At 44.2% G+C, this 16,342-nt stretch overlaps 1 protein-coding gene across 1 annotated transcript in view; it reads left to right on the top strand.

Moving 5' to 3' along the window:
- SLC16A3 (solute carrier family 16 member 3) overlaps window positions 1-16,342 on the top strand; it is a 124,240-nt gene that overhangs the window by 61,832 nt on the left and 46,066 nt on the right. Inside the window, exon 2 of the mRNA XM_086931200.1 lies at window positions 9,505-9,748. Within this exon, the coding sequence (XP_086787326.1) occupies window positions 9,526-9,748 (223 nt within the window). The 5' untranslated portion in view covers window positions 9,505-9,525. The remainder of the gene's footprint in view (window positions 1-9,504; window positions 9,749-16,342) is intronic.

Below are 16,342 nucleotides of genomic sequence, written 5' to 3' on the forward strand. Positions count from 1 at the left end.
GACTTATACCTTGTGTTCTCCGTTTCACTACTCTCGTTTCTATTTTTGGTGTTCTTTGTAGGATTGTCTATGGGTATGTATAACTGGGTATCCTGGCGCTCTTTAAGATCATCATTTACCAATCACAGTGCTTTGAAAGGTAATGCAATTAAATATGTAATAACAAATGTGTTGGAAAATGCACTGTTTTGGTCTTTCTTTCTCCAAACTTTTCTTGGGGGAGAAACCCCCCCACCCCGCCCCAAACCCAGCTAGCAGTGGTCAGGCTCGCTCACAGGGCTCACTTGCACCCTACACTCCTTACGGTGGCTGGTCTGACAAAATCTGCCAGGGCTGCTGTGTGTTCCCAGTCTGGCACTGCATGATTTAGGTGGCTATTTAGGTGGCTAACCTGCCCTCCTCCACGCAACAATTGTACAGCACTGTGAGCTGAGGAGCCAGTTACTCACAATCCCATTGGTACCTGGGGCCTTGCAACTCTTGAGCATTTTTGTATTTCTTTTTCATAAAATAGAGTGAAAGTACAACAGGGGGAGTGGGGCGGGGGGGGGATATAGTTTACAGAGTGTGCGCATATCAAGCCAGTTACAGCACAACAGGTTAAATGACAAAATAAACGGTATAGTTGACAGCATAGTTAGCATTAAAGCACAACCCATTTTCTTTGGTGGACAATAGATAAAGTAAAGCAGGAGATCATAAAAACCATGTGTAAGCGGGGTAATTACAATGTGTTGTAATAGCGACATAGCCAATTAAGTGTGTTCGGCTTGTCCCCTAGGGCTAGGTGCTTCCCCATAGGGTCTAGCATCCATCCAAAGAGCAAGATAGGTGGTCAAGGGGCACCAAATATCTTTGGGTTGTGAACATTCAGGCATCATAAGGCCTCAAGCTTCTCCTGGCAGTATGCCGTGTCTTGCAGCCAGCACTTGAGTTGTGGAGCGAAATGCAACTCTGCGCTTAGCCAGGATGAGCAGCACTGCGGTCAGTCATGGAGCCTCGGACAGACCATCTTTCACATAGGGGATCACTGAGGGCAATGGCCAATGAGCAATGGTATTCTAGTCGTCAGACCAAAATAGAGTCACTGAGATTAAATTCCAGGCTTTGTGTTAAAAAGTAGCTGAATTTGCAGTGCAACTCGGACCCCACATATGTACGTAAAGCACCATCCTGTAAAGTTGGGCAGGTGTACGATACAATATATCCAGTGCAGGAAGTTGAAGAGTTTTGTTCTGAGTCTCTAATTTGGTGAGAGAGCACTGTACTGTGCACACCAACAGTGCCACTGTTCAACAGTTAAACCAGGTTCTAAATCCACCTGCCAGGCAGATTGAGTTCCCGAGACATACTCCAGGGCCTTTTCCTGCAATGTAGTGAGGTGATGAGTTTATGAGTGACAGGTTTGTAATCAGTGCATCTAAAGCATGGGGTCAGCTCTTAATGTATGGTGCTAGTTGGTATCTTGGTGCAGACATTGATAGAGAACAGACCCCCCAATACAAGCACCAGGGGCAGTTTGAGATCAAGAGTGTGGTTGCTTACTTGAGGTGATATGAGGACAAGATACTGAAAGCAATGTAGAACTGATGATACATAAGTATGTCTAGGGGTGTATGGGATGGGTCATCCAAGATACGGTGTGGTAGGAGGAATGGTCCCTTTGGGTAGAGGTGGAGCTGCAATTGATGTAATCAACTGCTCGCACCATCGTCAGTCATTGCGGGGAGCATAGGCTTTCTGGCCAGCAGTATGCTTGGTGCCTAGAGGCAATCCAGTCAGATGCGCAGTCATAGCCTATCCCACGCACACACCATGAAGATCAATCTCTGCTTGAGCTCATTGGGCAGACAGGTACCAGAAGGCAGGGAGCCACACTGTCAGACTTGTGTGTCTGAAACAAAGAGGGTTGCAACCACAAATGGGCAGCGGTGCTTGTATGCAGTGGAAGCATAGGTCCATGTTAGGTGCACGTAGACCACCCTGGTCAAAGGAAAGGATCAGTGTTTCTCGTGCAACTCTTAGCTGCTCACCGACCCAGGCCAAGGTTGAAAGATCGGACCAGAGCTGTTTGATAAAATGTGCTGTGAGAGGAATGGGGATAGTAATAAAGTAATAAAGAGGTAAATGAACTTGGGGAGAACTACTATTTTGGCAACTGCATTCTCCCCATACATAGTGGCCGTCTGGACAAGACCGACACACGTTCTTCCAGCCAAACCATTAATTTACCCTTTAAAGTTTTTCAGTATTCCTGCTGATTCATATTCCAAGATAACGGATCAGCTCAGTCGCACACTGAACTGGCTACTCAGATTCACTCTTGTGTGTCTTTTTCACCATTTTCACCTCTTCTTGCACCTCTTCTTGCACTGTCGTTGGTTCTAACTCCTCCCTTGGGGTGTCTGTGGTTTGGGAAGCTTAGCTTCTATGATGTAGCTTTGCTGTCTTTCGAAGGAACATGTGTCTTTCGTATTAAATGAAGATCTTGAAACAATCTTCCAAATCACCTGTATATTTAATCGGAATGTCTTTTGGGCTGAGATGATTTCCCTGATTTGAATTTATTTATCGTTTGTGGAGCCTATGGCTGCCCCGAGGGCTCCCCCACGCTGATGAGTGCTGTAGTGAGAGCGGAGCCAATTAGTGACTTTTTTGGTTTTAAACCATTTATTGCACATAATACGATATACACTGCCATTTGCCTACAACCCAGGGGCCGGCGGCCAACATCCAAGATATTTTTAACACAGCTATATTGCCTACAATCTCGGGGGCAGGCAGCGTAATTATTTCAATAACCGTACTCAGTCAAAAGGTAATTGCAGTGAACATAATCGTGACAAAATCCAAAACCAACACTTAACTCCCCCCCCCCCCCCCCTCCACCCCCGCTCCCCAACCGTCCCAAGTCTCTGAACTAGATATCTCCTGAAGGGTACTATAGTCTGCCGTACTCTGGTTGTCTTGCTGTCAATCGCCCGTGTCTCTGTGATTTCTAAACATATCTTCCAGTTCCGTACCCATCTAAGTCTGGTGCCCTTCAGTCCATCCACCATATGCACTGTTATTCAATTAAAAACAAAAAAACAAGCCATGTCAATCATACATACTCTAGTCCGCCTGGTAATCCACGCCACCCGAACGCAGCCACTCTGTGAATGGTGCCCGTATGTCTGGCGGTCTAGATCGATCAGGCATCATCTCCCAGAAGATCCCAGCTGATCTCTACAATACGTGACTTCTCTAATCCAGTCCGCAATCCTGGGCCGTCTCTGTTTCCTCCAATGAATCGCTACCTGCCGTTTTGCCATTAGCAACAGCATCGCCACAAGTCTGCGGTGTTCCCTTTCAATATCCTGTACGTAACCCAGTAAAGCAAGTTGTAATGTCTCCGTCACTGCCCCCCCCCCCCTCCGTTATCTGGTGTATGTGTGAGTGTGAATATATCTGTCCAATAGCGTGCCACCCCCGCACAACTCCAGGCCATATGCATAAACCTGGCATCAGGATAGCCACATCTCCAGCACCTGGCGTCTTCCTGTAATCCCATTCTATGCAATTGCGCCGATGTGCGGTACAGTCTGTGTAGATAATTAAAATGTATAAGCCTGAGACGGTAGTTAGGTGAGAGATACTCCAGCTGCGCACAGCAATACGTCCATTGTTCCTCCATTATGGTCAGAGCAGCTTCCACCCCCCCATGCCTCCCTGGAGCTACTGGTAACCAGCGGAGTCACCCGCTGTGTAATACGATAGATACGTGTGATAAGCTTTCGGGGCTAAGGATTCGACAGTACGGCATGCAGTGTAAAAGGCCAGGTTGTGACATTGAATGGTCATGCTGCAGATACTATTTAAGCAAATGCAAACTTTCAAGGAATAAGTGCTGTACTGTTTTAGATGACATCACAGAGAATGGCATACATACACATATCTGCAAAGAACTGCGGGTTAGCAAGCACTCTGACAATGATTTGAATAATTTACACATGACTCCTCCTAATCATAAAACTGGGTTCGCGAGGATGGTTGATATTAATTTAGAGTAAGAATGGACATCGGAATTAAGGCAATATTTTCACATTATTCTTCAAATTGATTCTTTGGATGCATTTACTAAAGTTATTCACCCATTTAAGAGTATAGAAGATTGTGTATCCGTTTTTGTGAACCTGATGTGTACAACCAATTGGCAAAGAAAATGTACCCACTGATCTACATCAGAATGCCATCATTCTACCCATGAGTTAATTGAGAGTGTGCACAGTTCATATCTAATATGAAGAAACCAAAGAATCTAAGTGGAGGACGACTGCACTAGAAATATGGTTTATCTAAATTATTGCCCAAAACGCTATAAGGTTTTAGTAGCCTAAATAAGGAAATTAAACATTCACAGTGGGGATAAATGGCAAGAATTACAATAGAAAATGAAAAAAAGAGTGGGTAGTAGATTTAGTAATATCAGAGAGCAAATTGGAGAAGTATTCGAGCCAGTTGGCACTTTATCTACAACTTATGATACAACCTCAAGAAACTGAACTCCAGCCACTCCCTTGTTTCCTTGTGCAATAAAAAAGTGACTGGTTAAACAAATTCTCCAACAGTAATCAGTCACATTGTTCATCAAAACAGACTAGCAGGTGTTGGACAGCCTGTTTAATGCTCCTCTCTAATCCAATTATTTCTTCCAGCCTCCTGGAAGTGTAGTATTCATTTTCCTTTACATAAGCAGGGGACATAGAAAACCGAGCTTCCTGATAAAATCTTTGCAAAGTTATTTAGGCAAAACCTACAGGGTAGAAGCAACTAACCTACTCAGAGAGGAACAAGCAGGAATCACAAGCAGTATTACATTATTGATCAATGTATGATTCTATCCAGGTTCACAAGGGATGGTATAAAAAGTGACGAACGCAGTATCCTTTTAGGCACTGCAGATTTCAAAATTCCTTTTCAACTGATATTATAGATTACATTCTTTATTTGGCAACTTGATAAGGCAGTGTTCAATGTAATAATGACGTTACAGGCCTAAAAATTGTGGAAGATCAAAATACAAGTGACGGGTCCATGAGTCATAAAGTTGACATTTAGAGAGGATTATGGCCAGGGTGAGTTTACACAGCTCTTAATTTTAAACTGTATTTGAGTAATTTGCCTGAGTATCTATCTTTGGTAGCCTCTTTCCTCCCTAGAATCAAAGATCACCAAACTGAGATCTACTTATATGCAGATATGTGATGAACTAAAGTTGCACCAAAGTGGTGAGCTAGAGACATAACTAGATATTCAAAGACTAGTGAGCTACTTGTTAGATAGTCCAAGACAAACATATACTTAAGATCTGCTTTAAAAGAAAAAACGATTTACATGGTATTTTGATTTTGAAGGCTTATCATCAGTACATTTGAAGTTGTTACTGAGGAATAAGTATCTGGTACCATGGTGATAAATGGCAGGTAAAAATGGGTTAGAAAGATTTTCTCTGGTTTACTAACATTTAAATTGAATTTCAGAGGCTGAAAGTGCAGCCATTCATCAAGGTCTTCAAGCCAAGGGTACCCCTCTAATTTGTCTAGGGATAGACTTATTGGCTGAAAAGTATAAGCAAGTAAAGTTATAAAGAATGTGATATAATTATCTTATTCTCAAACATTATTTGCTCCGATGTTAGGTCTCCCAAAGGCCACACGCATGCGCTGCACTAGGAGATGACCTTTAGAAATCGGTCTTCACTTTTCAAGCACTAGTGCTGTGCTGGCATCCACCTTGCGGTAGTGAGCAGCGGCGCACCTGCTAATTGAAAACAGATGGCCCATGCGCCGCTGCTCGCTCCCGCAAGGTGGATGCCAGCGCAAGCACAAGTGCTTGAAAAGTGCAGACCACTTGTTTTGCCTTCAATGGTCCTGCGCCGTTTCTTGCTCTCCCGTGGCCGCTCTTGTTCCCTTTAAGCATATCTTGGATCTGCTCCTATCTCCGAGCGCACGCGCTACCCATTGTCCGTGCTGCGTTTGCTCCCACCCCCTCCTGTGTTCTGTGTTCACCACCTATCTTGTCCCTCCTCCTCTTCCTTTTCTGGGGCTTGGTATTTATTTGTTTATTAAAAATGTTTTTTTTTTGGAAATACAATAGGAGAGGAGCCAACATTCAGTATCTCCATGGTGTGAGGACTGCAGCTGCTGGAGGTCCCACCGGCTCCTCCTTCCAACACTCTGTTGCAGCCTTATTTACTCCAGCAGGCTCACTCGGCTCCTGTTTACTCGCTGCATGGGCCTCTCCCCGCCCCACCTTCCCCCTGTGAAACACATGCGCAGCCCGCTGATGGTGCTTCGTGTGCTCATTTTGTCTATTGACTCACGCCATCTTCCCCCATCCTCCCAGTCTCTCCTTTCCCACGTCCTCATTCCATAGCAGCCTGTTTCAAGGAGACAGCAGGTGGGCCCGGCCAGCCCTGTTCTGCCTGTTGTGCAAACAGCTGAACCAGCTTTAACTAAACAACCCTAATTCTCTCTTTTTTGTGCAACCTCCTCTCTTGCAATGGGGGCGGCAGAAGCTCTAGCTCCTGGCACAGGGAGGAGCATGCTGCCCACCTATGTGTTCCATGCTGCCTTTAGGTTTTGGGGGTCTGCCCAACATACAAGGGATGCGCCTCTGCATGACAGACGTGCTGTCAGTTTATGGTTGCCTCCAGTGATGCCAGGCCCTTTCTGTTATAGGCCATTTCTTTGTAGCTCCATCCTCTATATCCCCAGATGCTGGAGGTGGCTGCTTACCTCTACTTCCTGTTGTAGCATGAAAGCTACTTGGGAAGCATTTCTAAGACTCTGTCCTGTGCCCAGATTGCGTAGCAGCCAATGGGAGATGGATAAAAGGGCTAAATATAAGGGCAATGGCAGGAGGCGTCTGAAAAGAGAACGCACTTAACTGCTCTTGCAAGCCTATGGGCAGAACACCTGCGTGCAGGATGAATGGCACACAAGTAGGCTCAGGGTTTAACTGGTGTATATGACCCCTAAATGAGGCACGGTCCATTGTTTATTAGGTCACAGAATGCCCTGCATCACTAACTTTCTTGTTTTGTTAGGAGGCCTTTGGGTTACAAAATGACCTGTGTCGCACTCACAAGAGTTTAGCAACTCCGAAGGTAACATGATTTTAGGCATTAATTGGGTTAATCAAGAGACAGGAGAAACATGAATTGCGTTTGCAACACCTGGCTACCTTTAAATGATACCCTTGCACATCATGTCAACAAGATCTGCGGGACGATAGAGGGTAGCAGTTGTTACAATGGTGATATTCTGCCATTTTTGTAGAACCTACCGGGAGAAGATGTTTCTATCATTTTATAATTCAATGCAGCAGTGGTCACTGCAATGCTTAATTTGATCTTGAGTAGAATGCAGGAGACAGGGCTGCTGAATCTTGGTATCCACCACATCCTGGAGAGTTCCTAGGGGCACCAGACCTCACTGTTCTACATCAGAACTTTAAGTTATAAACTGCAAGTAAAACAAGCATTGGCATAGCCAATAGGTCTCACCTTTGGGACCTTATAAGTGTTTAGCCATGAAACAGTGGATGTTGTTGCATCAAGGATATTGTGCTGGATAACCAAAGACTTAGACGGTCCTAAAGGCGAGACCTCTTGGCTATGCCAATGCTTGCTTATTTTTAACATTGAATTATGAGGAGGAGGGAAATTACCTTTGTTGAATGCTGTAAGATAAGTATGAAGGAGAACTTAGAAACAGCTTGCTTATTTAAAATAAAGATTTGTTATGATGGTGCATGATCATGTGGGTGAAATGGTATTGTAATAATTCAAATATCAGTTTCTTGTTTTTGTGGCTCCCTCTATACTAAGACAACAAAGAACATTATGTATGAACTGTGTGCCTTGTTCCTTTATTACACAAATTGTTATGAATCTAGTACTAATTTGATTACAAACTGTCAATGACATGTAAAGACTGTCCTTTGATTTAACTTTCTCTGAGAAATTACATTTTTATGTTATTTAAAAAATATAGGAAATGTCTACATTGAGTATACTGTTGTATGCAATGGGCATACAATTGCAATATTTTTATAAAATCATTTTTATAAGGTTGATATACAAAGAAACCATTTCATTTTGATTATTGCCTTGTCTATTCTACTTGGTTTTTTGCCCATCGCCCCCTCTTTTCTCACTCTGAACCTCTCTCCATTTTCCACTGCTCCCAGACCCTTCTACCTCTGTGCTCTCTTTCTTGCACCTCTCTCCATTCATGTCCTTTCTTACCCCATTCTTTCTCCCACCACTCACTCCCCTTTACTCATCTCCCCTGCTCTTCTCTCTCCTCCACTTTCTAGTCTCACTCTCTCCCGCCAACAGCTCCCCATCTTCCTTGTGTGCCAAAGTCACCATGATGAGGGGGAAGTGGGCATCACAGTGATGATGTCGTCCCTTACTGCTGTAGTCCAAATACTTGAGCAGGAGGCACTCTCTTAGTAGGGAGAAAAGCAGCTCTGAAATGCACTTCAATTAATGGCCCCAGGTGGCTGCTATTTAAGATCCAATCTAATATTTACTTACAAAAATGACCACACTTTATCTGATTGAGGTCCTCATTTTGTGTGGTCCGGTAAATTAAATGGATTTTTCTCACTCTAGTTAAGATACCGGAGATACTGGTGCCTTTGGGAGCAGGGAAAACGAACCCATGACAAATTCGACCCTAAGGGTCCACTAAGAAATAAGGAGTTACTGATGGAATTTATAATTCCGGGTCTGAGCCCCATGGTAATTTTTAATTTTCCCTAAACTTTCACACATAGATCTAAGCTCTTTTCAGCAACCAAAATCTCCAGGAAAACATAAAGAGATGTGCAGTAGTTTTGCCATGGCTCTCACAATTCCAATGGGGCAGATATCTGCTGTTACCGGGCCCCTCAGAATTAAAAGGCTGCCCAAAATGAGGGACCAAATGTTAATAAAGCCGAACCAATACGTTTTACCAGAAAGATTGTGTTGGCCCAGCATTTCATTATTGCGGGACTGTCACTATCATGGCGTGTTGAAGGCCTAACAGCTCTTCTTATCAAATGTCCTTGAGTCAAGCTAAGGTATCAATAGTGCATTCCCAAAAATGTGTGACTATACAAATCTTAAATCTTTGGCTTTAGCAGTGCTTCTTTCCTCTTTGTACCTAATTGCCTTCCCTCTACTCTAATTTTACGCCATCACCCTGTCTCCTCAATTTCCATTCCCCTCCCTTTAATTTAATTCCCCTAAACTCTTCTAGTTGTTGCTTCCCTTACCATCAATCTTGATAATTTCATAATATTGCATACTAATACTATACATTGAAATAACCAAACACCAAGGTGAAGGGGGGGATGCACAAACAGATTGTTTTTGATCATATTCGTCTATTATCAACTGATTTGTAATATTTCCCCGCTCTCTCTTCCTTCCCTCCGCCTTTTTCTCTTACTTTGTCTCTCTTTCAGTGAGCCAAGCCTGGTGATACCATGGGAGGGGCAGTGGTGGATGATGGTGCTCCAGCCGTGAAAGCCCCTGACGGAGGTTGGGGGTGGGCTGTCCTCTTCGGAGGATTTGTCATTACTGGATTTTCCTATGCCTTCCCAAAAGCCGTCAGTGTCTTCTTCAAAGAGCTCATTCGGGAGTTCGGTGTTGGATACAGCGACACAGCCTGGATCTCCTCCATCCTGTTGGCAATGCTTTATGGAACAGGTCTGTCTAGCAAAGAATGGGTTAACATAAGGACCAAATTCTGTAAATCCGTTCTTTCATGATACAGAAACTAGTCTTGCAAACTTGTTGAGAACACTGGCTTAATAGCATTTGGATCTTAAGCTTACTAAATGTAACACATTACCATTGAATAACCACAGAAATAAATCCTCGCTGGAATCTAAGAAATCAGCGTGGACACTATGTTGAAGCGGGGACGAATACATTAAATATTGTTGTTTTAAAGACAAAAAGCCCTCGCCCACCCTTGGGTGGCATGTTTAATCATTGGGTCCCTGCTGTCCCTGGCATTGCGGATGCTGTTGCGAACTACTACTCTTATATAGGGTGCACATGAGGGATTTTCAAGGTTAGTAGCAGGACAGGTGCAATGATGAGCATATGTGTGTGGTGGATAAAGGGCTAAAGTGCAAAGGGGCAGGGATATAGGTTAAAACGACCTCTTTTTGGAGAAATAATTTTTTTGAATCCTCAATGGTAGAAAAAAAGTCTAGTAGGGAATAGTTCCACCCACATTGAGAGGTCAACATGTTTCTGCTAATCTGGCACCCTCATCTGAGGTGAATAGGCCTTCTTCAGGATCGTCGAACCCTCTGTGCTATCTAGGTAAATCAAACAAATACCATGCAAAAATTAGAAATTAAGACTTTACAATCAGTCGTCTAGGGCTGAACTGGTAGATCCACATGGTTAGTAACTTGTAATGGGAGGCAGAGTGTGAAAAACACAAACCTTTAACCATATATTATTTACCCAAACCCTTAACGGCAATCCCTGCCATATACCCGTAACACTATATCCCAAGCACTTAATCCTATCCTCCAGGGCCTTACCATATACATGTAACCCTTCCTCTTCCCCATACCCTTAACCTCTATACTGTTAACCCCCAACCATAAACACTTCCTCCGTTTCACACTGTCTTTACTTCAATAGATTTGTTGAAACTTTTTTGAATTATTTATATTTTAGAATTAACTATTTGGAAGGGTTTTTTTGAAGTACCACTGCACACAAAACTTAGTTAAGGTGAGCAAACTCCAGGTGCAGAGTGTTTCCTTTGCGCGCATCCTTTAGCTATTTCTCCAGGCTCCTGGCCAAATCTGGTATGTGGTTTTCCTGCTCCACAGAGTACAGTGCATAGTCTTCAGCTGTGATCATTGGGCACTAGGCAAAGGGTATATTTTTTGTCAGGTCTCCTCTAGTCCTGCTGGGCATGGCCTCTGACTGACCTTTCGCCACGTGCCCACAGGCCACCAACAACCTCTGCCTGCTACTTTTCCCCCAGAACTGCAGAGCACTGGATGAGCTGGCCATAGTCTTCCAGTCACATATTACTCATGTCTAATGCCACACTCATCACACAGCACACTCAAGATGTGGGAGGAAGGAGATAGCTATGGATGAAAGCTGTTTGACCCTCAGCCATACTCATCTGCGACCATCAGCATAGCGTGAAATAATATAAATGGTTGGAAGCAACAGTAATTCCCTTACCTCAGGTAAAGAAAACCCTTCTGCAAACCACTCTTCTGGATCACAACTCAATCATGTGAACCAACAGGTACCCTCAAATCCACAGGGTCCCTGCCATGCTGGGCACATACTGACACTTGTACTCCAGTGCAGCTCCAATATGAAGACTTGAGCACACACACGTCTACGGTTCACTTGACAGCCTCCATGTTAACAGTACTAATTGCAAGGCTTTCATGGACAGGGATGTGCTCACATCTTCATGAAGGCATTCACTGAAAAATATAAAACACAAGATGCTGCAGAAGTATATTTTACAAAGAATAAATCAACAAATAGATTTAGCAATGTACCTGTACACTTTTCACGGAGTTGAATTTAGTTTAGTTTAAGATTTGATCAAGTGCACTGTCACCTGAAGGTCTTCTGGTGCTAGCAATAGGGAGAGGTCAAATGATAGAGGCAGCCACTCACGGAAGAGCCGAGGTTTATGGGTTTATTAGATGTTAGTTGAAGTTCTTTGGGGAGATTATTCCATAGAGTAGATTGACAATGGTTGCCATGCCACACATCTGTCCGCTGGTAAAGCAGGTGACCAGTGTCTCCAGGACCCACTTAGATTCCGGCAGCACCAAACGTGTTACAGCACAAACAAGATGGTACACGTTATTCCTCTCCGAGGCCTCAGCTTCCCTTGTTGCTTAAACCTAACCCCTGGCAAAAGGGTTGAGCCTGTTTCACACCAGTGCTTCCTGTCTACCCCCTGAATCTCTAGTGAGAGGAAGGACTAGGGATCGCCGGCATACAGTCACACTGTCAGGCCAGGAGCACTCATACTAGGGTGCATCGCTAGGCAATGCTCACTCCCCTGTCACTGCCTCTAGACATGTCCAGGAAGAAGAAACAGAGAGGAGGAAAGAACAGTTATCTAGATACAGAGTACAATTTAGGGCGCCCAGTAGAACGTAAAATGTTACCCTAAACTTTGCAAAATATTAAGCAGTGGCCCTGGTGACTCTTGAGCTATGTGCACCACCTCTTGCTTTCACGTCCCTTGGCCATTGCTTTTGCAGTTCAAACATTATGCACTTCTAAAGTCACCGTCAGAAAGAACAAGGACAGTAACATAAGTACCTTTAAACATCAATGTTCACACAGACCAGCACACTTTTATTTATTTATTTAACATGTTTTATATAGCGCTAGCTGGACCCGGGGGTATCAGAGCGCTTTACAGGAGTAGACACTGCAAAATGTGGAATCTAACAATGAGATAGTATTCAAAACACAATCTAACCGGTATACAGCTTAATAAATATATTGCACAGTCAAAATAAGCAAAGGAGGGAGCAGGGTGTGGGAATGGGGGGGGGGAATACTTAAGGCAAACATCATATAGCTATACATAGACAGGATTAATTGAAAGTAGCAGGTTAACAAAGAGGTAGGATAATAAAGAAACCCAAACACGGAAGTCAAACCAGCATTGTGATTCACATCGTCATGTTGCAAAGGTACAAAAATTGAGAGAGGGGTTGCCTGCTAGTCCAGAGATTATTTGCATATCTTTGGAGGAACGAATGGAGTGGGGAGGGGTAGGAGTAGGGTGGTGGGCTATATTGAAGGGGGGGAGAGTATTCCATCATATCAGGTGGAAGGGGCAAGTCCTATAGGGAGGACAGGAGGGAGCATTTGTCCGGAGAGGGAAGAAGAGAGAGGGGAGGGAGAGCAATAGGAGGCTGGGGAGGCAATGAGCGCCAAGGGGCGGATTTACGGACCCCTGTATTTGTTCAGCAGGAGAATTTTCAGGTCTTTTTTGAAGCTGGTGTAAGAGGGGTTGCAACGAAGATCTTTGGGGAGGGTGTTCCAGATGTACAGAGCGTTCCCGGAGAAGGAGCGAGATTGTGTGTTTTTCTTGTTAAATAGCGGAGGTATAAGAGTGAGGGTGTTGGAGCTCCTCAATGATCTAGAGCTGCCGGCTATGTGGAGTTTGTCTGTGAGGTACTGTGGGGAGCTTTGATGCAGAGCTTTGTGTGTGATGCACGCTGTCTTGCATGCGGTTCTTCCTTCAATGGGCAGCCACTTGAGGGCTTTAAGGGCGGGGGAGATATGGTCAAACCGTTTAAGGTCGTTAATGAGCCTAGCGGCTAGGTTAAGAACCGATTTGATCGGGGCGAGGTGTATTTTAGGAGTTCCAGTGAGGATGGCATTCCCATAATCAATTTTCGACAGAACCAGAGATTGGACGACTAATTTGAAGTCATCAGCAGGAATGAATGGTTTTATTTTCTTTAAGTGCTGGAGTGTGTAGAGAGCGCTTTTGGCTGAGTTTTTAATGTGGGGAATAAGAGAAAGCTCCAGGTCGAGGTAAAAGCCAAGTGATTTGACAGAGGTGGATATGGTGAGGGAGCAGTTGAGTGCAGTGAGGTCAGCGATTCAGGATAGAATGGGGAGAGAGTTGTTCTTAGGAGAGAAAAGAATGATTTTGGTCTTTTTTGGGTTGAGTTTGAGGTGGTTGCAGTGGAACCAGGATTGAATTTTATTCAAGGTGTCATTGAGGTGAAGGACATCAGAGCGGAATTGGATTTTATAGTAAAGTTGGGTGTCATCGGTGTATAGGTGGCAGTTGATTCCTGCTTGTTTAAGGATGAGGGTGAGGGGTTCCATGAAGAGGTTAAATAGGGAGGGGGAGAGGATGGAACCTTGGGGGACCCCTATTGAGATGGGCAGCGGTTTAGAAAGGCAGTTAAGGATTTTAATTTGCTGGGTTCTGTGTTGGAAGAAGGAGGTGAACCATTTAAGGACAGAGCCGTTTAAGCCAAAACGATCTTTAAGTGTGTTAAGTAGGGTAGAGTGATTTACAGTATCGAAGGCAGCGGAGAGATCAAGGAGAATGAGTAGGGAGGAATCACCATTGTCGAGGGCGTGTTGGATATCATCCATTATTTTTAGCATTGCTGTTTCTGTATTACAGCCCTTTCTGAAGCCAGATTGGAACGAGTCTAAGAGATTGAATGAATCAATGTGCTTATCTAGTTGTTACTGGGCGCATTTTTCAAGGGCTTTTGAGAGAATAGGCAGGTTAGAGATTGGACGAAGGTTATTTAGGTCATTAGGATCACCCACGGGATTTTTGAGGATGGGAGAGATTTGACCTAATTGAAGGGAAGCAGGGACACAACCAGAGGTGAAGGAGGAGTTGATGATGGAGGTCCAGTAGGGGGTAATGATATGTTTAAGGTCTTGGAAGAGGTTGGAAGGGAGTGGGTCATTAGTGTGTGAAGATGGTTTCAGTTTAGAAATGACGTTAAGGACATCCAGTTCTGTGACAGGGTGAAAGTCATGCCAAGAAGCATTGTTTTTTAGATCCAGAGTGATGTGGCCGGGTTCGAGAATCGGGACAATGAGAGGGAGTGATAAGGGTTCAAGAGGGGGCGTAGCGGGTGTAGGAGAGTTAGAGGAAGTGTCAAATGGGGGGTGGGCTAAGGAGGGGAGTTAGGGTGAAGGACTAATCTATTTTGGAGATTTTTTCTAGGAAGTAGTTGGCGATTTTCTTGCATCTGTCAGTGGAGGCAATTACCTTTTGGGGAGCAGAGGAGGTTTGGTTTTTCATAATGGTGAAGAGTTCCTTAGGTCTGTTTTTGGCCCGATCAAGTTGTGAGCGGAAGAATGATGTCTTAGCATTGAGGATGTGTGTTTTATAGTTGGATCTGGCGGATCTGAGGAGAGAGAGGTTAAAGGGGGAGTGATTTTGCCTCCAAATGCGTTCAATAGATCTGAGATTGCGACTCTCATTGTTGAGATCTGGGTTAAACCAAGAATTGGTGGAGCTTTTCAGTCATTTTAGTTTGGTCGGTGCAATTTGATCAAGATCCTCAATAATGGATTTATTAAAGTGTACAGTGAGGTCATTGGCATTTTGAGAGGGAGGGGAGAGTTGAAGTTGAGCTTCGACTTTGGCCTCCAGTTCGCCCGGAGGAATAAGGTGAAGATTTCTGGTAAGTTTCATCTGTTTGATGGATTTGGGTGGGGGAGGAGGAACAGTGTTCGAGATCTTGAAAAGGATGAGATGGTGGTCAGACCAGTCAATGGGAACTATTGAGGAAAGGGAGGCCAACTCATTGTTAGTTATGATGGCGTCGAGAGTGGCCCCTTTAGAGTGAGTGGGGGAGTGGCACAGTTGTTTTAAGTTATTGATGTTGAGTAGATCAGTAAGGAGGTTAACCATAGGATCTTCTTTTTTGTTCCAATGGAGGTTAAAATCCCCGAGGAAGAGGTTTTTGGAGTTGGAAAGTGAGGATTGTGTGAGAAGGTCAGATAATTCTTCCACAAAAGGAAGAGGGTCACCGGGCGGATGATAGATGTTATGTAATCTAATTGGAGGGGAGCCATGTATTTTAAGTTCAGCTCCAAGATATTCAAAAGTAGAAGGATCGAGGGTGCCCACAGGGGAGAGTTGGAGTTCATTTTTATAGATTATAGCTAACCCGCCACCAGTTTTAATAGGCCTATCTTTTCGGAGGATGGAGTAGCCAGGGGGGGGGGGGAGAGTATGCCAAGAATGGAAGAGGAGTGATCTTTCATCCAAGTTTCGGTAAGAAAGGCATGTACAAAGGCAGGCAGTCACCCATGCACACAAAACAACAAATATGCAGGTTCCAATGCAAGCACACACACGGTCAGGCAGCACACAAGCATGCCTAGGTAGACGGACAACACAGAGGGTGGGTTTACAGAAGGTAGGGCAGGTAGGTAGAGTAGTAAACAAATAGATGCTGGGTTCATAGCCACTTAATTTATGGACCCTCTGCAATAGACATTGAATTTAAGATGGAGTGAGGAAAGAAGTTCCATTGCCTATTTAATAATACACCTTCCTTTAGAGAAATCACTTCTACAAAATGATAGAAGGCTTTAGTCCAAATCCAAATTCCTGCCTCCTTTCCTCCATAGGAAGCAATGCAGTAGTTCTGCATGCTCATCCCTTCCTTGTCCCCTTTGGTAATTCATATGTGAGCAGCACTGCAATTGGATACCTTGTTCTCTCTAATACGAATAGATGATGTACTTAACTCCTTCCATGCTCATGATGAGCTG

The sequence above is a fragment of the Lissotriton vulgaris genome, chromosome 7 (genome assembly GCF_964263255.1).
Source record: "Lissotriton vulgaris chromosome 7, aLisVul1.2, whole genome shotgun sequence".
Classification (NCBI taxonomy): Eukaryota; Metazoa; Chordata; class Amphibia; order Caudata; family Salamandridae; genus Lissotriton; species Lissotriton vulgaris.